This window comes from Phocoena sinus, chromosome 17 (assembly GCF_008692025.1).
Source record: "Phocoena sinus isolate mPhoSin1 chromosome 17, mPhoSin1.pri, whole genome shotgun sequence".
In the NCBI taxonomy this organism is placed as follows: Eukaryota; Metazoa; Chordata; class Mammalia; order Artiodactyla; family Phocoenidae; genus Phocoena; species Phocoena sinus.
The window spans coordinates 7,889,957-7,910,926 of NC_045779.1; the positions used below are offsets into that span (position 1 = coordinate 7,889,957).

A 20,970-nucleotide genomic window follows, 5' to 3' on the forward strand; every position below is an offset into this window, starting at 1 on the left:
CACGCGCTCCCGGGAAGCACACGTAATGTCTGCTTTATGTTGCACGTTACGAGATGCGTGATTAACTCCCGCTCGGTGGACTCCCCCGATGCACGAAGCACTCGTTGTGTTTTGGGTTCTCTTCTCTGTACCGGGCCTCGGGGTCACCCTCGCCTTGTCCCGGCCACGCTTCCCGCCTCGCCAGGCTCGTCCTTTACCTGTGTTCTGGCCCCGCCCTCTCTGCTTCTTGAGCCTCTGCTCCGTCACCCTCTCCCCCGTTTCCTGTGATCCTGACCCCTGACAGCCTTCAGACCAGTCAGCTCACCCCTATCTGAAGAAGACCCCATCTGTTTTCCGCTCTGGCTATAAGCCCGCAGCTCTTCTTTCGCAGCGAAGAGCCACGCAAGTGTTATCTACGCAGCTCTCTCCCCTGCCTCCCTTTCTGCTAATTTCCCACCTGCCAGCTTCCACCCCTCCCTCACCTCTCCACTCCATCCCCTCCGCCCAGGACCCCTTCTGAGGCTTCCCCCATCCACACCCAGGCCCAGTGCCACGCTTTCATTTTTAACAACTCTATTGAAATGGAATTTACTTACCGCAGAATTCCCCTACTTTAAGTGTACCGTTGAGTGCATTTCCCGTATTCACAGACTTGTACAAGTATCCCCACATCTAAGTTTAGAACGTCTCCATCACCCCAGTAACAATCCCCCCACCCCGCCTCCCGTCCCCTCCCCCTCTGAGTCCTGGCAACCCTTCAACTGCTTTCTGTCTCTCGAGGTTTGCCTACTCCGGACATTTCATATAAGTGGAATCATACAACGTGTGGTCTTCTGTGCCTGGCCTCGCTCACTCAGCATGTTTTTGAGGTTCATCCACGTTGTAGCACGCATCAGACATTCCTTTTTATTGCTGACCAATATCCCATTCTATGGTTATACCTCACTTACCACTTGATAATGGACATTGATTGTTGATCCGTTCACTAGCTGATAATGAAATTTGGATTGTTTCCATTCTTTGGTTATTATGGATACTGTTGTTACAGACATCTGTGAACAAGTTTTTTTGTGGACATATGTTTTCATTTCTCTTGCATATATACCGGGAGTGGCATTACTGGGTCGTATGTTAACTCTGTGTTTAATCGTTTGAGGAACTGCCAGACTGTTCTCTAAAGTGACTATGCCATTTTCCCTTCCTACTAGCAGTGTTTAGGGTTCTAATCTCTCTGCATCCTCACCAACGCTTTTCGTTGTCTGACTTTTTGATTATCGTCCTGTTACTGGGTGTGAAGTGGTAGCCCACTCTGGTCTGGTCTGCGTTTCTCTGCTGCTGTTTAGCATCTATTCATGTTCTTATTGGCTATATATATATATATCACATCTTTGGAGAAATGTCTATTCAAATCTTTTGAACAACTCTGAACTCTTTTGAGTGAGTTGTCTTTTTTAATTGAACTTTAAGAATTCCAGATAAAAGTTTCTCATCAGATAATACAATTTGCAAATATTTCCCCTAGTCTTTTCCTAATGGTGTTTAATTTTAAGAAGCCCACCCATTTTCTCTTTTATTGTTTGTGCTTTTGGTTCATTGTTTAACCTTAGGTCACAGAGATTTGCTCCTGTGTTTTCTTCTAAGAGCTTTATAGTTTTCACTCTTAACTTTATGTCTCTGATCCCTGTTGAGTGAATTTTTGTGTGTGATGTGAGACAGAGGTCCAGCTCCCTCCTTTTGCCTGTAGATTTCCAGTTACTTCAGCTACTTCAGTTGTCCCAGCTACTCTACTTGTCCCAGCTACTCCACTTGTCCCAGCTACTCCAGTCTTGAAAGGCTCTCCTCCTCTGGGCTCTGTGACCCAACACCTTCTCGCTCACATCTTTCAGCCTCTTTTCAGGTTCTTTCCTCCATCCTCACAGGCACCTCAGATTCAGTAGGTACCAAAGCAGATTAATCATCCCTGTCCCTCCACCCTCTGTTTGCACGCGTGTGCGTGTGTGTGTACACACACACACGCACACGCCCCTGTTTTTACACCTGAGCCACACCTTTCAGATGCCAGAGTTGGGTGCTGAGGTTTTCCTGGCTTACTCGTCCTTCAGGCTTCACATCCACTCAGATTCCAACGCCTTTAATTTTACCTCTTAAAGACTGCCTTCTAGGCTGTATCCTTTTCTTCATTTCTGCCGGTCTTCACTATTCCTCCCTAAACTATGGCCGCAGCCTGTCCTCTTTGTTCTGCCCTCCCTGCTCCAGGACACCGCTGTGGTCCCTCTGGCAGGTGACTTTGGATATGGTCGCATACCTCTTGAGATTATTCCCATCTTCAAAGAGTTCCCCACTACCTCAGGATGGAGTTCAGACTCTGTTAACAGGACATGCAAGGCCCTGCTTGACCCGGCTTCTGCCTCCTCACCAGCTTGACCTTGGGCTACACTCCCCTGACCACCCAAATCCCCAGCCGTACGACGTGATCACCTTTCTTCTCGGTGCCTTGGCACATGCCCCGCACTGAGCGTTTCCACATGCTTTGCTGTTCTGTGGGCTTTTAACACTCTGGTCCAGGCAGACGTATTCTGGAGGGCCTGTTCTCTCCGCCCAGCAGTGCCCTCCCTGTACCCGCACCCAACCTGAGCCTGGTTAGGTCTCCTCTCTGTATATCGGCTATACCTGTAAGTACCTTTGTTGCCTGTCATTTACTATGCTGTGCTGTCATCTTTTATTTTATCATCTTTTATCAACCCCTGGACAGTGAGCTGCCTGAGGGACAGTCCTTCATCCCAGTCCCATGGGCCACAGCCTCTGGCTCACGGTAGAAGGATGGGTCCATGTTCGAGTGAATGAATATGTGAAAACTGCTTTGCATTTTGCCACAGAGAAAAGCATCTCAAAGTAATGCGTGCGTTTTTCCCTTTCAGGCCAGTTTTGTTGCATCTGGAAACAGGACAGATATTTCCTTGGATGATCCAAATTTCTGGCAAAAGTGGGCTAAGAAGGCGGAATTGGATATTGATGCCTTAAATGGGAGGGTGAGTGAGAGGCCCCTTCACAGTCTGCCTGATCTCCCCCAGGGGTTGCTTTTTCAGAAGTTTCCAATGTATCTGCTGTCTTTCAGAACAACCTGGTTATTGACACTCCAAGAGTGAGGAAGCAAACCAGGCTGTACAGTGCAGTGAAGGAGGACGAGCTGATGGAATTTTCAGACCTGGAGAGCGATTCTGAAGAGAAGCCCTGCACGAAGCCACGGCGGCCGCAGGACAGGTCCCAGGGCTATGCCAGGAGCGAGTGCTTCAGAGTAGAGAAGAACCTGCTTGTCTATGGGTGAGTCAGGCTCATGTGAGAGATGGACTTTTATTCGAAAAATGGTTAGAATTCCAAGTGGCGGAGGAAAACCCTATTTGTGTTTGGATTTCTGTGACTCCCCGTAGCAAATGCCTTTGACGCAACCCGGGCAGGCCTGGGGCCTCTTGGTTAAAGAGCTAAAAGCGGTGCAGATCGTCACGGATTCGAAGGGGGATTTTGCCCCTTAAGGAATTATGTCAGATCCAAATTGACTTGCTAATCATTAATAACCCAGAACAAAGTCTCAGAATAACAACCTCTTTTCCTAGTGTACCTTCACATAAAGTTTACCACTATGGTAATCTTTCATTATTTTTCCATTACAAAAACTTGTTAAAGGCAATCATCTCAACTTGTATAGCTCTTCCAAGTCATCTGAAACATAAATGGCGGTCATTTCAACTCTCTGAATGGGTCGTGTTTCTCCTTCTGGACCACAAGATCCACATCTGACCCATGTCTGACCCTCCGGCACCCACACAGGGCTCCGAAAGGCAGGTGCTCGGTGCGCATCTGGATCCGTAAATACGCCTGCTCTGGCACATGGCGGGACTGCAGGCGAATGCCGCTCAAGTGAAAAAACTGCCGCCGAAACGATATTTCTATAGATCTGGCGACATCTGCTCTGTGATTTTTTTTCTTCCGGTGGATCAGCATTAGTTTCAGAAGAAACACAAACATTCTGCCAACGTGGCAGACAGGGCTCCTACCTGGCCCTTGTCTGTCTCGTGGGTCCTTTCCGCGGGCACCCCGGGCTGCTGTTGGGACAGAGGCTTCTTCTCCTGCGGTGTGCGCTGCTCCCTCTGTTTCCACACGCAGCCCTGCCCGCCCACCATCTCCTGCCCTTGACCTCTGAGCAGGCATCACCTCAGCACCTGCCCCAGAGGGTCTCCCTGCACTTGCTGTCACACTCGGCATGTCAGGTGATAGCCTCTCCTGCTGGAGCCCTGGTGAAGGGCTCCGTGAGGACCAGGGCTCCCTCTTCGTGTCCTCGGGGCAGAGTGCGGGGCCCGTGGGCACGGTGAGTGCTGGGTCAGTGGCTGCTTATGCAGTAAAGGAGGTTCCGCTGCAGCCGGTCCTGTGTCTCGGCAGCTGTGTCACCTCTCATCATCATCTCTGCAAGCCGGGCGTTCTTTCCTGGCCACCCCTAGCCACCGAGCCCTTTGCTGCTTCCCCTACTTCCATGTTTCACCCTAATGATCAAAGTTGAGAACGTTGCTGCTGCCTTTAGAAGCGGAACGTTAGTAACTGCTGAAGCTAAGCAGTATGCTTCCAGTGACGCCCTTCCCGCCTCCCACGGGCCTCAGGTGTGTTGGACACCTACCACCTGCAGGGCACGGTGCTAGGACAGGGCTGTGAGCAGGTTACCCGGGGGGCAGGTGGGCAGGCAGGTGAACCAGCAGAAAGGGCAGTAAACTGGTAAAGCTGCACAGGTGCTCACATGCCAGTGGGGCAGAGGCACGTCCTCTCTAAGATGCAGCTCGGGGCTGTCTGCCCACTGTGGGGGGGGGGGCGGGAATCAAAGGAGGCGCGTGAATGGATATCATGAATTAGCTGGGGTAAGAGGGAGGGTGGGACGTCGTCGGGCAGGGAGGAGGAGACAGTTCCCAGCAGAAGGAGCCGTGTGTCCGAAGGCGATTTGAGGAACTGGGGAAACTTCTCTGAAGCTGGGAGGACCAGGCGGGGCCGCGGGGCGAACTGTGCCCCTCGCGTGGAGGCTGGTTCCTGCCCTGAGCGCCTGGAACCCGGGGAGGGCACGCTCACGCAGCGTCTGCCTGTGCACTGCACGCGTAGGTCTGTCCACGGTCCTCTCTCCCCCCGTTTCACACAAGGACTTAGGAGCACTCTTATACTTGGCACCTAGCACCCCTGTCTCAAAGGGAGACCTTTCATGGCCTCTCACTAATTATCAGGGCGTCCCTTGGAGGTGAATAGGTGCAGCTGCACCTTTACCCGCGTGCACCCCTGACTGGGGGGAGTCATTCCCGTCACTTTCCATCTCAAACGGTGGGTCAGCTGCGGAAGGTACGAACCATGCCCACGTGAAGGGGAGCAGGGGGTTTCCAGGTCTCAGCTGGGAAGGCCTGTGTCAGCCCCTGCCCGACAGCGCAGTGAACAGGCGGCCGGGTGCTAACAGCGCCCTGGATTGCCTCACGATAACCTGATGTCACATGTCGCTAGTTTTGACCCAGGCTCTCCTAACACTGCCACCTGACCATGAAACCAAAGCCGCACGTCTAAACCCAGAGGCACCGTCTGCATGTGAATGTTTGCTTTGCAGCTGGGGGCGCTGGACAGACATCCTTTCCCATGGCCGCTACAAGCGTCCGCTCAGCGAGCAGGACGTGGAAACCATCTGCAGGACTATCCTCGTGTACTGCCTCAACCACTACCGGGGGGACGAGAACATCAAGAGCTTCATCTGGGATCTGATCACACCCACGGCCGACGGCCAGACGCGAGCCCTGGTCAACCATTCCGGTGGGTCGGCGTCGCGCCTCGTGCGGTGGGGTCCCAGGGAGCTGTCGGGGACGCTCGGGACGTGTCCCAGACCCCGTGTGTCCCTGCCTTGCACGGAGATTCCTGACCCTGACGCCGTAACCGGGGTCGTGGAGAGCTTCTGTTGCTATGGTTATCGTGACTACTCTGCTTGTAGGTTTATCAGCCCCGGTGCCCAGGGGGCGGAAGGGCAAAAAGGTGAAAGCCCAGAGCTCGCATCCAGTGGTGCAGGACGCTGACTGGCTGGCCGGCTGCAACCCAGATGCCCTGTTCCAGGAGGACAGCTACAAGAAGCACCTGAAGCACCACTGCAACAAGTACGTCAGGGAGGGCGGTCGTGGGGAGCTGGCGACCCTTCTTTTCCTTAGACATGTGTGTGTTTAAGTAGATGCATATACTAGATGTGTATCAGTAAGGCTATTATACCATATTTACTGTGTTGGTACAACCTTGCTGTTTTTCTTGAAACATGATGCCAAGTCACGTGGCAGCCTGCCTTTAGGCAACTGATTTTTTTTGGGGGGGGTGGGGGTGGTGGTAAAAGATGCGTGACACAGTTTTACTATCTTAACTATTTGTAAGTGAACAACTCACTGGGAATGATTATACTCAGATTGCTGCGTCCTCATCACCACTGTCTATACCCAAAATCTTTTTGTTGACCTTCATATGAACTCTGTACCCATTAAATGATCTCCCCCCTGAAGCCCCCGGCAACCACGCCATTCTACCTTCTGTCTCTCTGAATTTGCCTATTCTAGGCACCTCATAAGTGGACTCATATAATACTTGCCTTGCTGTATCTGGTTTATTTTACTTAGCCCAGTTTCCAAGGTTCATCCGTGTTGTAGCTTGTGCCAGATTTTCGTTCCTTTTTATGGCTGAGCCATATTCCATTGTACGTGTAGACCACATTTGTTTATCCATCCATCCATCGGTGGGCACTTGGGTTGGCTGATACCTTTTGACGGTTGTGAAGGATGCTGCTGTGGACGTCGTGGATAACTGAGTTTTCACCGACGTGTATTAGAGGATTATGGTTAACTTTATGTGATCCCGCCTTCAACTGACTGCTTTCAGTCGAGCAACGGCGGAGTTCACATGGTGTTTTTTGCTTCATAATGCCTCAGTTACTGGGTCCTTTCTTCTTACCTCTGAGCTTAGAATCATATGCCTTATCTTTACTTCCAGAACCTGATTATATATAATTGAAGGATACTAGGTCTGAATTCCTTTCATCGCTTGGAGCTCTGTGAGCTGCCGACACATTACACCAGCATCCACATGTGTTGATTCCTTCCGTCCTCTGAGCGTGCATGTTCGGTATCCGGGCTCAGGCAGCACTACCGCTGCACAGCGCTCCCCTTCCTGGCTTTGGGCGACCTGGGGCAAGCTCCTTGACCTCTCAAAGACCCACTTTCTGTATTCGTCAAATAGAGCTTAAATAAATGTCTATCTCTCTAAGAAATCGTAGCAGCAAAAGTCTGAGCACCTAATACTGGCAGCACGCCAAGCGCTTCCTATGGATTATGTGTTTTGAGTTGTCTAAGATAAGTCGTGCTCTTTCATCCCCATTTACCTGGCAAGGAGACCAAGTCTCGGGTGCTTAAGGTCCCTCAGCTAGTTAAGGGGCAGCGAGCACCTTTGCTTCCGAGCAGCCCTGCCCATCTCGGAACCCTGCCTCCCCTCAGGGTTGTCGAAAACCTCAGTGAAATAATTCCTGGAGAACATCTGCTACTCCTGGGTCGCACTGACTTGTGGTTCTCGTCCCTTTTTAAATGCAGTGGTGCCTTCAGGGACTTGCTTTGATCATCATTGCTGGATTTTGACCGACAAAATTTTTCCCTTTTGAGTCTTCAAAACCTATTACCTCAAACCCTTTTGGCACCTCAGAAACTGCTGTTACTGCCATAGCATAATGGTTCTCCCTAAAGTCCTGCCCTGCCTAGAGCTATTAGAAAACTTCTGTTTCTTTGTGGTTTATGTGAACTTGGGGTCCATAACCTTCCGAACTCTGGATTCAGACAAACTGTAAGTGAAGGGGTTTAGTGTGGGAACAACGGCTCCTCTTCCTGGACCCCAGTGTCATGGTAGCGGTTTTTAATTCCCCACTCTGATGTCAGTAACAGACTTCTGCAGGGTACGCGGCCCAGTTAGTACGTGAGATGTAACTAGTGTTCTTCACATCTTCCCCTGGGTCTCAGGAGAAGAACTGGCAGTGCCTCTTCCATCTCCTCTCTGGGATGAGCAGTCAGAGAGAAAATGAGACCCAAATTGAGGGACCTCCTGGAAAATAGCTGGCCAGTCCTCTTCAAAAGTTTCAAGAGACAGGGCTTCCCTGCTGGCGCAGTGGTTGAGAGTCCGCCTGCCGATGCAGGGGACGCGGGTTCGTGCCCCGGTCCGGGAAGATCCCACATGCCGCGGAGCGGCTGGGCCCGTGAACCATGGCCGCTGAGCCTGTGCATCTGGAGCCTGTGCTCCGCAGCGGGAGAGGCCGCACAGTGAGAGGCCTGCGTACCGCAAAAAAAAAAAAAAAAAAAAAAAAGTTGCAAGAGACAAAGACAGGAACTGTCTCAAGTTGAAGGAGACGAAAAGGGGGTAGGACAGTTCGGTGCACACGTGCTCCCGGTCCGGATGCTGGTCCAGAAAACGGGCACCAGTGGGATAGCCGCTGAAATGAGAGTGAGGTCTGGAGACTTGTTAGGAGTCCTGTCTCTCTGACTCACCACGTGCAAGCTCCTTAGGGTCAGAGGCCACCTCCCATCACCCCGTTATCCTGCCACTCCACTCAGCTTGCCAGTGCATTGGTTTGAATTTTTTCCTCTAGAAGAAAGGTGACATTCACAGTTCGTTCGTAAAAGTCTCCACAAAACTAAAATTCCTCATGAGGTAGAAAACTTTGTCTTCTACCGAAGGGAGGGAAACCGTCAGGATCACTGCTGCCGCACTGAGTTTTGGTGAATAAAAGAGGATCCAGCTAAAGGTGGAGGGCATCCCCTTGCCAAGCATCCTCTGTAAGGAGATCTGGTGTGCAGGTTCTTCTTGTGCCAGCCATGGGGGCCTGCACTGTCACTTTTCTTCTGCTGGTTCAGTGTGGCACAGCCAATTTTTAATCTTATCAAAAGAAAGAAATCTTAAAAAATAAAAACGAAATATCCAGAAAGGTCGCTTACTTTGGAGTGCATTCAGGTATTTACAGCCTCACGCTTTGCCCGCTAAGAACCCAGGTTGGCCAGGAGCAGCCTGTTGGTGGAGAAGAAGGCGGGTCACGGGGTATCTGTGTATGATTGGGAGTGGCCTGTCGTGGTGAAGCTGCCCCTAGTTGTCATTTTGATATTTTCAATGACAAGTGCCACGTCCCTAGAGACATTAAGAAGTGATGGAGTCAGAAGGCCTAATTCTGAGTGGTCCATGCTCAAGGTGACCCTGTGACCTTGGATATGTCATTTGCCCTCTGTTGGCCTCAGTTTTCACGTTTGTGAAAATGGAAATTGTAACTTGCTCCACTTTGTCATAGAGTTATTGTAAAGATCAAATGAGCTAGTGTTAGTCAGTGTGATACATGGGTTGTAAAGTGTTCTGCAAGTGTATGATGGGATTATCTAGCTGGGGGAGTAGCACTTGGTGTTATCTACTCATGGCCAAGGAGGTAGTCTTCAGATTATGAGTCCTGAATGCACAGTGGGGGCTGTCCAGCAGGAGATGCTAGGCTTGGAGTAGACAGGCCTTGGGGATTTACCAGGTGGGCATTATTGAAAGAATTAGGTGTACGCCATTGAGGAAATCCAAGTGAGATCAAAAGTCTGGTTCCTAGAATTCCATGAGTTTTTAAAAACTGATTCCTTGAAAATGACTAGGAACTTCAGTGAACTGGACACATTTTAATCTCCTTTGTGATGTTTTATTATTACTTGTTAAGCTATAACTTAGGCTTCCAGGTAATATAAGCTAGAAGGAATAAAAAACGGTTACTGTTCCTTAAGGGGGAAACGTAAGGATCCACTGCCACCACCATCTTCCTTTCTCGGAAGCAAAGTTGTATAATCTGAAAAACCTGACATTCCATATTGAGGGTTTATTGTAAGGTAGTAAAACCAGATTTTGTATCTCGTTTATTCCTACAACTTCTGATGTGCTTCCAAAAATGGTATTAAGGCAGCAGCTGAGGAAGTTTTATGAGATAATGAAGCAGAACAGTTACTGAAAGCCATCTGCTCCGTTGTTTACAAACTCGCTTCGATACTTCAGAGGCAGCGGTGGACTACGTGTCTAAACTTCACAAGCTGCGCTAGGTAGACTCCACGAAGTGTGCCCGGGCCGGGCTGAGCTCCGGCCCTCTCTGTGCAGGGGGAAGCGGTTGCCAGGCAGGCCTGCTGGAAGCTAGCAGAAAGCACCACGCAGAGGTGATTATGTGCCACCATCTGTCACGCTTCAAGCCTACCATACAGCATGGCTAATCAGCCTTGGCAGGATGATGGATGAACACCAGCAGCTGCCAGGAGCCGCTGTTGGCAAACAGTCCAGAAGTTGAGAACTTCTCCCCCCGCCCCCGTCTTCCTCTCCAGGGTCCTGCTGCGTGTCCGCATGCTGTACTACCTGAGACAAGAAGTGATAGGAGACCAGGCGGAGAAGATCCTAGAGGGCGCCGACTCAAGGTTGGTGTGAGCCCACGTTCACCCCGTTCCTCTCGGCGATGATCCGGGCGGTCAGAACAGAGCACGGAGCGCGCCCCGAACCTCCGTCAGCCGTCAGTGGCGCCTCTCCCTTTTTGCATCTCAAGAGCAGTTGTTTGCCCTACCAGCCTGGGGACGTGATGAGAATCGGGAAAAGCCTGTTCGTATGTATGTGTGGATGTACGAAAAGGTGTGCACTAAACGACCGGTGTTCCGAGCTGACCTTTAAAAAATGGGGCCCTGCGTGGTAAAGTTCACCTCTGGTCCTGCTAGGACGTGGCCGACTTCTGCCCTTTCTTTTAACCTTTGCTTACGCCGCCCCCAGCCCCACCTCACGATGCTCAGGTGCTTGTGGGAAGGGGGCGCGGGTTGCGTTCGTCCCTTGGCGTTCCTTTTTAATACTGGGATTTGTTTTAAATATCATGTAAACGGTTGTCTTTGTAGTGAAGCTGATGTGTGGATACCTGAGCCTTTCCACGCGGAAGTCCCCACAGATTGGTGGGATAAGGAAGCTGATAAGTCCCTCCTGATTGGAGTGTTCAAGCACGGTAAGGGGCGTCTCTGTTGGACCACATCTTGACCGTGTGGCTTTGTCTTTATTTAGAGCTCTGTGCATTCTCTTTCCAAAGTCATAATATTAATGAGGATAGTTCCAGAGGACTCTTGGCGTCTACCATTTCCTGTACTAAAAATCTAATATGAACTGTAAATATCAGATGCTGTTTTTGAATGTTTGTTGAGTATTTGAGAAGAAAACATTTCTTTCTTGGCTGTAAATAAAACCCAAGCCATATTTGTTTTAATAATAGCCAAGTTGTCCTATAGCTCTCCCTAAACTTTGCTTCCAGCATGGCTCCCCTTGCGAGCTCTGCCAGCCCGTGTCAAAGTGGACGGTGGGCTTAACCTCTGCTATTAATCTGTACAAGTGCCTCCTGGGCTTTGTTCCAAGCAATATTTCACAAATGTCAGTGCCGAGAACTCGTGGCTCCCCTGAGTGGGATGCAGCCTTGTTAACTTTGAAAGGCTGGGGATGCAGAACTGGCATGATATATACAGTGAACGATTCCTGATTATAATCCCGAGTCTCTGGAGGTCGTGGAGGTATTCTCAGCAGCCCGGCCTGACTAAAGGGGAGAATGATGGCTTATAAAACCTTTCATGATCACAGTTTGGCTTGCGGCTCTAGAGCAGTTAGGAGCGGGGTGTGGTAGTACACGTCCTAATTGAATTGTGCTGTTCTGCCTCTGTACCACAGCCGTGTTTTGTGAGCTCAGCCTAAAAATCATCTTCCCGCAGCGCACTGTTGGGATCTGCCATCTTCCATCTAGTCAACGTGGGCAGTCAAAAAGCAAATTGCAGTCTGAAAACCATAGAGGGAACAGTGTCATCTTACTGACACGCATCACCCTAAACCTAATAAGACAGGTTCGCTGGCCTGACGTAGACAGGGATGTTTCAGCCGGCGGTGCACGTTCCTGCAGGACTGAAGCCGTTCCCGGGGAAGGTGGGGTGGACCACTGCAGAGGTCACAGAAGAACATTACGAAGCCTTTTAATGCCAAGCAAAATTAGATCCTGGGGACAGTCGGGTCAGACACCTTCCCAGGCATCTTGCAGTTATTCTGAACCCGTTTTTCCGTTAGTATTTGCAGTCATTCTGATAACATCCCTGAAATGTAACCTGGCCCCCTCCTCCCCCTCCAAATCTGCCTGGGGATAGGTGTTCCGTAGAATAGGCTACTGCAGCCTGGTTCGTTTAAAGCCAACATAAAATGATCATCTCAGTCGAGAGCCACGGGTGAGGTGGCCCTGCTCGTGATTCTGTGAGTGACGGGCCTTCGTTGTTTCCGTGTGTGTCCTCCGTGGGCCGGTGGGACGGCACAGGGTACGAGAAGTACAATTCCATGCGAGCTGACCCCGCGCTGTGCTTCCTGGAACGAGTTGGTATGCCCGATGCCAAGGCCATCGCTGCCGAGCAGAGAGGAACAGACATGCTAGCAGATGGCGGTGATGGGTAAGAAGGACAGTTTAAAATTTTAATAAACTTTATGTCAGTGTCACATCTACTGGCAGGGTTCAGTTCTTACACGGCACTGTGCATTACATTGCATCTGATTTGGACTTAAGTGATGTTTACCAGTGTAGTCTGTTTATATATCATAATGACTATTTAAACACAATATATGATCTAGATAATCTGCAACTTGTCTGTCTTTTCCAAATGATGACAACCCCCCGCCCCCCAATGCGCGCGCACACACACACACACACACACACACACACACACACACACACACACCCTACCCCTCATGGCTGCACGCTTTGAATACCGACAGAGTCGCTTTGGATGTCAGACTCAGAATTCAAAGTAGCATCAGGCGGGGTGTTACTCTTTCCCAGGCTCCCTTCAGTCTCTTGCTAATCAGTGTGATTTAAACATTTTTTAAAATTTTATATAGGGGAGAGTTTGATAGAGAAGATGAAGACCCAGAATATAAACCAACCAGAACACCGTTCAAGGATGAAATAGATGTAAGAACTTGAGTACATTGACTTTTACGGCACCAGTAAAATATTGTATGCTCATATAAGACTTGTTAAACTTTATAGATAACGGCCTTTTCTTTAAAAGATAAAAGCAAAATAAAACCACAACTTAAAATAATTTCTCTTTCTCGCTTTGCTTTTGAGGAATTTGCAAATTCTCCTCCAGAAGATAAGGAAGAACCCATGGAAATACGCGGCCCAGGTATGACTCCCTGAAAGCCAGGGGGAGCAGGGCTGAAGAGTGGGGTGCAGGCCTTGCCTTGCAGCTGGACTGCTGCCGCTTCACCACGGCGGTGTCTTCAAGTGCCGCTTCATCTACGCTGACTCACCTCTTTTGTGAAGAATTCTAATGCCTGTTTATTCTCGGTTTTTCATTCTGTTGAATTTCTTTGATAAAGTAGCTATTTTTTGGATTAAGATAATTTACATATTTATGTTTCAAATCAGGTGGTGAAAACTTTTAAGCATCTTTAGAAATACAGCTCTTACAAACAGGGCATTTGTTAAGCATCTGCCAGTTTATTGAGACACTACTACCCTTTTTTCCTAATGTAAGATCATTAGCTAACAATCATGTGATTGTTTTTTACGTTCAAGATTATCACATTACAGGAGAGCACCCTTATCACGTAGTCTGTGGCACAAAGTATGTTTCTTTATGTAGGATTGACGTACGACCTTGGTTTTTTCCCCCTAAGGAGCTGAGAAAGAAACGGTTTACAAGTTCCACACTAACATCACTCCTTATTTATATTTTAAAAACGAGAGCACTGCGATGCCCTTTCCCATGCTGCCATTTGAATGTTGGCGAGTCATCTCGTTTTGCTGGGAAACCCTGTGTATGGCGAGGTTATGGCTACGCATTCAGAAATCTTCTCTTCGATTCCCCAGGCAAGCACAGCGAGGGCAGCGCTGAGTTAGGCCAGCTGTACTGGCCCAATACCTCGACCCTGACCACCCGTCTGCGCAGGCTCATTACCGCCTATCAGCGCAGCTATAAAAGGCAGCAGATGAGGCAGGAGGCCCTGATGAAGACCGACCGGCGGAGACGTCGGCCCCGGGAGGAAGTGCGGGCCCTGGAAGCTGAAAGGGAGGCTATAATATCGGAGAAACGGCAGAAGTGAGTTTCCGAGGGTCTACCAGCGCCTGATACCTTGCCCTCTCCTCTGTTCTTCTGCACCCGCGGGAGGCAGACATCGCAGGCAAGATAACCGCCGTCAGAGGGCCCCGCCGCGCCCCCCCCCCCCCCCCAGAAAGAGACAAGCCCTGTGAATTAAGTTCAGGGCAAACGAGGAAAAGCAGTAATAAACGTGAAGCCTTTTTACGCAGCCCAAGTCCGGCTAACGTCTCCTTTCTGACAGGTGGACGAGACGGGAAGAGGCGGACTTTTACCGCGTGGTGTCCACGTTTGGGGTTATTTTTGACCCAGCGAAACAGCAGTTCGACTGGAACCAATTCCGAGCCTTTGCCAGGCTTGACAAGAAGTCCGATGAGAGTCTGGAGAAGTACTTCAGCTGCTTCGTGGCCATGTGCCGGCGGGTGTGTCGCGTGCCCGCCAAGCCAGATGGCGGTAGGTTCGCCGGGCACGGAACAGTGGGGCGGGGGAGGGGCGGGCGCCCTCGGGTGACACGCGCTCCCCCTGCCGCAGAGCCGCCCGACCTGCCCTCGGCGATCGAGCCCATCACGGAGGAGCGCGCCTCGCGCACCCTGTACCGCATCGAGCTGCTGCGGAAGATCCGCGAGCAGGTGCTGCGCCACCCGCAGCTGGCCGAGCGGCTCCGGCTCTGCCAGCCCAGCCTGGACCTGCCCGAGTGGTGGGAGTGCGGCAGGCACGACCGGGACCTGCTGGTGGGCGCCGCCAAGCACGGGGTCAGTCGCACGGACTACCACATCCTCAACGACCCCGAGCTCTCCTTCCTGGACGCGCACAAAACCTTCGCCCAGACCCGAGGGGCGGCCGGCGCCCCGGCCCTGAGCGCTCTGGCCCTGGGCTTTGGCCAGACGCCCGCCGCCGCCGCCGCCGTCGCCGCCGCCGCCGCCGCCACCGCCGCCCCGGGCCAGGAGGAGAAGGCGGGAGGGGCGGAGGCCAAGGCCGGGGAGGCGGGGGAGGCCGAGGCAGAGGAGGAGGAGGTCGAGGGCGGCGGGAAGGACCGGAAGCAGGACCGCGAGGCCGAGGCCGAGCCCGGCGCTGGGAAGAGCGATCCGAGAGGGGCGGAGGTCGGTGCGGACATGGGGCCCAAGTCCATTTCAGAAAAGGGTTCCGAGGAGGATGAAGAGGAAAAGCTGGAGGACGATGACAAGTCGGAAGAGTCTTCCCAGCCCGAAGGTAACTCCTGGCCCTTCAGGCCTCTCCTAACCCCATCCACGCAGGTGTCTTCCTGTCATGTGACCGGTGCTCTTTTTTTTCTAACCCCCCCCCCCCCCCCCCGGTCGTTTTAAAGGTAATGAGCGTACATTTCTTTCTGTGAAGGAATAGTGTCAGGTTATGCCTAGATGTACGTTTTGCTCTGATATGATGTGTAAGCATGCTATTTCGAACGACTTAACTTCCCAGAAGGAGGGTTTTACAGACACTAACAATTTTAAAACAAATGATGCTTTATTTTTCATTCCGAAGTAACGGGTGGGAGTAGAATCTGGGAAGAACCAGTTCTCTTCCTAAGTCCCAGGTGGGTTGCCGTACCTGCCACGAAGGAAAAGTGAAGCGCCGCGTTGTACTTTTCCTGGTGGAGGAACAGAGGCTCTGCTGGGTCAGAGGTTTGGCTGTCGATTCAGCCGCCTGTGAGACTTGTTCGCAGGATGCCTGACGACTAGTGAGACGTAAGGTCCCTAAGCCTCTACTTCCTCATCTGTAAAACAGGAATGACACCATCTACGTGAAAGGGCCCTTGCAAGCTTTAAGCGACAAGACTTGTAACATGCCTAATACCATTGTAGCCACAGTAGGTACTCGATAAAATGGAGCTCATCAGCATTCAGATATTAAATCATGTCTTTTCTACACTCCCTTTCCAGCGATATGCTGGTCGTGAGCGATGCACATTAACTCATTTCTCAGCAGGAACTGTCTCGAGAGGGAAGAATTTTGATGAAGAGAGCAATGCTTCCATGAGCACTGCTAGGGATGAGACCCGAGACGGATTCTACATGGAGGATGGAGATCCGTCCGTAGCTCAGCTCCTTCATGAAAGAACGTTTGCCTTCTCATTTTGGCCTAAGGTCGGTGGGGTTTTGTTGTTGTTTTGGTGACCAAAAAAGAATAGGGTGGAGGAGATCATTCTAGCTTGATTTTTCAACTAATTTTAAGGTAAACTCTGACACAGTGTATGAAGATTGTAGATTTTTCTTGTGTTTTTAAAAGAATGATCTGGGAAAGCCCAAAGAAAAAATTCTGTGGAATAACTTTTTTAATAGGATAGGAAAGGTGCCAGGAAGCAAAGCGAGTAAGAAAAAAGAACTGTTCGTAAGGATCTTTGCTTCCTCGCGGTGTTTTAGATTATTTGTCTAGTACCGTCTACGGATTATTGTTTCAAAAGACTCACCCCTCTGACAAAATAAAATGTGTGAATCTTTTTTAAAAAGAATTTTTTATTGTGGTAAAAAACACATACCATGAAATTTACAATCTTGACTCTTTTTAAGTGTGTAGTTGGGTAGAGTTAAATATTTTCAGGTTGTTGTAAAAGAGACCCCCAGGACTTTTTTTTATCTTGCAGGACTGAAACTCCTTCCCGGTAGATCAACTCCCCTGCCCCACTGCCCCTAGACAGCTACTATTCTACTTTCTGTTTCTGTGAACTTGACTGCTTTAGCTTAGATGTGCCTCATACAAGTGGAACCATACAATACTAGTTCTTTTATGACTGGTTTACTTCGCTTAGTGTAATGTCCTCAAGGTCCATCTGTGTCAAAGCATGTACCAGGGTTTCCTTCTGTTTTAAGGCTGAATAATATTCTATCGTGTGTATATACCACATTTTCTTTATCCGTTCATCCATCATTGGGACCTTTGGGTACCTTCCTCCTCTTGGCTTATTATGGTGCTACAGTAAATGTGAATGGACTAATGTCTCTTTGAGACCCTGCTTTCATTTCTTTGGGAAACATACCCATAAGTGGTATTGCTGGATCATGTGATGGTTCTATTTTTAATTTGGGGGGGAACCTCTATACTGTTTTCCATAGCCATTGTACCATTTTGTAATCCCAACAACAATGCCCGATGGAACCTGTGTGTACTTTAAAAACTGTGTGTTTTGGGTTTCTTTTAAATCCTGAAGCAGAACTTTCAGATTTAAGACAACTTCATACATTTGGAACCCTGTAATCTTCTGAACTGGGGAGAGGGTGGGCGTTGGCCCATTTGCTCGCATACATTATGAGATAATTCCAAATGTAGTTACCTATAACCCAAGAACAAAGTAGAAATTACTTTTTTGGCTAACTGGCATAATTTGATAATAAATCCCTGTGTAATTTGGGTCTGTTTCTCAGGGTGGAGAGAGAATCATCCTAATCACCATGACAGGGCTGTCTGGTTTAAAACAAACACAGAAAAGGCTTCCTTCGACTCATCCCCAGGCTGCTCTCCCATAGTATTAATTGTGAAGGAAACAATGTGAAATTTTTAACTGAAGAGTGTACTATCGGAGACATTTTTTTTTTCCTCTGTATGCTCCCTTATTTCCCCTGTTTTGCTAGTCTGCCTTATTGAGTTGAGAAGGCAGCTTCCCAGGTAAGCCGAAAGGTCTATAGTAGCAGGCTTTTAATCTATGGAAACTGGGTCTAAGAGCTGTAATTAGACATTTTTAAAGGACACGCTTCAATGAAACTTGAAGTGATAATAGGTGGGAGATGCAAATTGACGCTCATTAGGTGTTCCTAGGTTGGTGCCCATTCGTAATGCTGAACTTTATTAATAGTGACGCTAATGATGTCCCACTTCCTGGGACAGGCTGCAGTCCAGCCTGGGGACTGAAGCGCCAGAGCGTCGAGAAGCTGACTGCAGGCTTCCACTGTCACCTGCTGACGTGCACCAACAATCTTTAGCCTACACAACAGTTACTTGTAAAACATGGGGACATTTTAGAGGTGGTGGTTAGGTAACGTTCTCTCGTTTGTGTGATTCATTGTTCATAATTGAAAAATGCTGTCTTATGTGTTGCGGTCACCTTCAGGCCTCGCACCAGAGTAAAGTGGTTCTGGTGGGTTTGGTTTATTTCCATGCTTGTTTGCTTTTTGTTTACTTTTGCTTTTCGCTCGCCCGTCTGCTTTTAAGCCTTTTCTGCTCTTCAGCGTCTCAGTGGATGTATTCATCCCGTAATTTTCACCAGGTCTTTGTTACAGTTTCGTGTGGCTTTTCTTCTCCCTCCAGGATCGAGTAATGATAAACCGATTAGACAACATCTGTGAAGCAGTGTTGAAAGGCAAATGGCCGGTAAATAGGCGCCAGATGTTTGATTTCCAGGGCCTCATCCCCGGCTACACGCCCCCCACTGCCGACAGCCCCCTGCAGAAGAGGAGCCTGGCCGAGCTCTCCATGGTGGGCCAGGCGAGCATCAGCGGCAGCGAGGACCTCACCGCTTCCCCTCAGTTGTCCAAGGTCAGTTAGAGCGCTTTGCTGGTGCCGCTTAAACATAAGCTCCCTTGACTCGGTTTGGAAGCTCGTGTTCGCTGGTCCTGCTGAGAACTAAGGAGGTGGCTGTTTCCTCAGCTCCATTCAGCAGCCTCGGATGTTTAATTCCTTAAGCTTCTCGTTCCCGCTTTCCGCGAGCCGGCCCGTGCAGCAGGTGCAGTTTTGGCTCACTCTTGTGTTGGGATTTCTCAACAGGAAGACGCCCTCAACCTCTCCGTCCCTCGCCAGAGGAGGAGGAGGAGGAGAAAGATCGAAATCGAGGCCGAAAGAGCTGCCAAGCGGCGAAACCTCATGGAGATGGTTGCCCAGCTGCGGGAGAATCAGGTGGTCTCGGAAAACGGACAAGAGAAAGTTGTCGATTTATCAAAGGCCTCGAGAGAGGCAGCAAGCTCTACCTCAAATTTTTCATCTCTTACTTCAAAGTTTATCTTGCCTAATGTCTCGGCGCCCATGTCTGATGCCTTTAAGACTCAAATGGAGCTGCTCCAGGCAGGCCTGTCCCGCACGCCCGCCAGGCATCTGCTCAACGGCTCCCTTGTGGACGGAGAGCCTCCCATGAAGAGGAGGCGGGGAAGGAGGAAAAACGTGGAGGGCCTCGACCTGCTGTTCATGAGCCACAAACGGACGTCATTGAGTGCAGTAAGTCCAGGGGCTGGCTCCTCCCCGCGTGCCCGCGCCGGCGGCCCGGGTCCCGGCTCTGCTGCCCACTCCGGGGCACGCGCCCCTCGGTGACGCGGCGCGAAAGCCGGCCCCTTCCGCTAAAGAAGCAGTCGCGATGGACAGAGTCGTGGTTCTGAGCCGGAAAACTGTGTTGAGCGTTGACGCAGATCACTCGGCCTGAACCGTGGGTAGCTTGAGGATTTATTCTGCCCAAGATCCTAATGTATTGATCACTCTCGGAAGAGTAGCCCAAAACAAAAACATGTTCTTCTGAGCCTGTAATCGTTAGCTCTGAACCCTCGAGGTGGAAAAAGCTTCTGCTCTTAAAAGTATCCATCTGTTTGGGGCCTGGCGTTTATTAGATTCGTTCCGTTTCAGACTTAAGATTTTTGTTCGCATGCAAAGCTAGGGATTGCAAATTCTCTTGCCTCCAGAAGCAGATATTTAAAAAATCTCAACTGAATTGAGACCTGTGCTAGTTTAGGTTTGCAAGAAATATGTCGTTTTCTTCTTCAATTCAAAGGAAATGAGTGCAGTGTAGTCAAAATAACTGTCTTCCTTAACCCGCTTCAACCACTCGCCTCAAAAGTGCCGCCCAGCTAACGATGAGGTTTCACCCCAGAGAACCTGATTACACGAGGTCTTTTTAAAGCGCTGAAACTGGTACAAGGTACTGTAAGCCTTTGGATTTGAAACCCGAATCAGCACAGAGGTGCTGGAGCTCCTGCCCGAGGAGATGGGATGCCGGCGGCCGGCCCATCCCCTGGGCGGCGGGACACAGTTTGGGAAACGCCGAGGGGAGACGTTTGTTTCAATATGTTTTTCCTTATTTCATTCCTATTATTATTTCCCCAGTTTTTTTTTTTTTTTTTTTGCGGTACACGGGCCTCTCACTGCTGCGGCCTCTCCCGTTGCGGAGCACAGGCCCCGGACGCGCAGGCTCAGCGGCCATGGCTCACGGGCCCAGCCGCTCCGCGGCATGTGGGATCTTCCCGGACCGGGGCACGAACCCGTGTCCCCTGCCTCGGCAGGCGGATGCTCAACCACTGCGCCACCAGGGAAGCCCTTTCCCCAGTTTTTATTTCTTGAATTTAGAGGAAACTTAATAAAAGAGTAGGGAAGGCGTGGTCAAGTTAGAGTCTCGAAGTGACAAAATAGCCTTCACTGAAACTTGCCCCCTAGCGGGGTCTGATTAAACCAGAAGCATCCGGGTGGTTAAAAGGTAATTTTCAAAACTCATTACAAATGTACCAGTGGTAGTAATGGTCATTTTTGTCGATCATCTGACTACTTCTAGAATCTTGAAAAATACACCTCACAGTGGATCAGCTGTGATTGTTTTTTCCCTAAGTTAAAACGCCATTTCTAGGTGTGTGGTCCCCAAAGTGGCATCGCCAGCCATTAGCTTCCTGCTGGGAACCACGCTGATGCTTTGATAGGTTTTGTTCACTGAACAAACATCAACAAATCGGGGAGTTCCTGCAGCTCACACACGGCTTCATTTACTGTCTTTCAATTTGAATGTCACGTTTGTCTGTGGACCCAGCGTCAGGGATTAACAGTCAGCGCGACCAAGTGCTTCTTCCTATTGTAGTTACACACCCTATGTTAAATAGTCACGGCTGACTTCATTCAT

At 50.0% G+C, this 20,970-nt stretch overlaps 1 protein-coding gene across 3 annotated transcripts in view; it reads left to right on the forward strand.

Annotated features, from left to right (window-relative positions):
- The window catches only part of CHD7 (chromodomain helicase DNA binding protein 7), a 179,473-nt gene that overhangs the window by 151,730 nt on the left and 6,773 nt on the right, over positions 1 to 20,970 (forward strand). For 2 of the 3 annotated variants that reach the window (XM_032609357.1, XM_032609359.1), the window contains 15 exons: positions 2,898 to 3,008; positions 3,095 to 3,300; positions 5,603 to 5,802; positions 5,978 to 6,137; positions 10,386 to 10,475; positions 10,938 to 11,041; positions 12,377 to 12,506; positions 12,952 to 13,024; positions 13,184 to 13,241; positions 13,931 to 14,159; positions 14,401 to 14,609; positions 14,688 to 15,365; positions 16,098 to 16,258; positions 18,414 to 18,641; positions 18,870 to 19,313. In XM_032609357.1, the coding sequence (XP_032465248.1) occupies positions 2,898 to 3,008; positions 3,095 to 3,300; positions 5,603 to 5,802; positions 5,978 to 6,137; positions 10,386 to 10,475; positions 10,938 to 11,041; positions 12,377 to 12,506; positions 12,952 to 13,024; positions 13,184 to 13,241; positions 13,931 to 14,159; positions 14,401 to 14,609; positions 14,688 to 15,365; positions 16,098 to 16,258; positions 18,414 to 18,641; positions 18,870 to 19,313 (3,081 nt within the window). The remainder of the gene's footprint in view (positions 1 to 2,897; positions 3,009 to 3,094; positions 3,301 to 5,602; positions 5,803 to 5,977; positions 6,138 to 10,385; positions 10,476 to 10,937; positions 11,042 to 12,376; positions 12,507 to 12,951; positions 13,025 to 13,183; positions 13,242 to 13,930; positions 14,160 to 14,400; positions 14,610 to 14,687; positions 15,366 to 16,097; positions 16,259 to 18,413; positions 18,642 to 18,869; positions 19,314 to 20,970) is intronic. The other variant, XM_032609358.1, reaches the window with a different exon arrangement.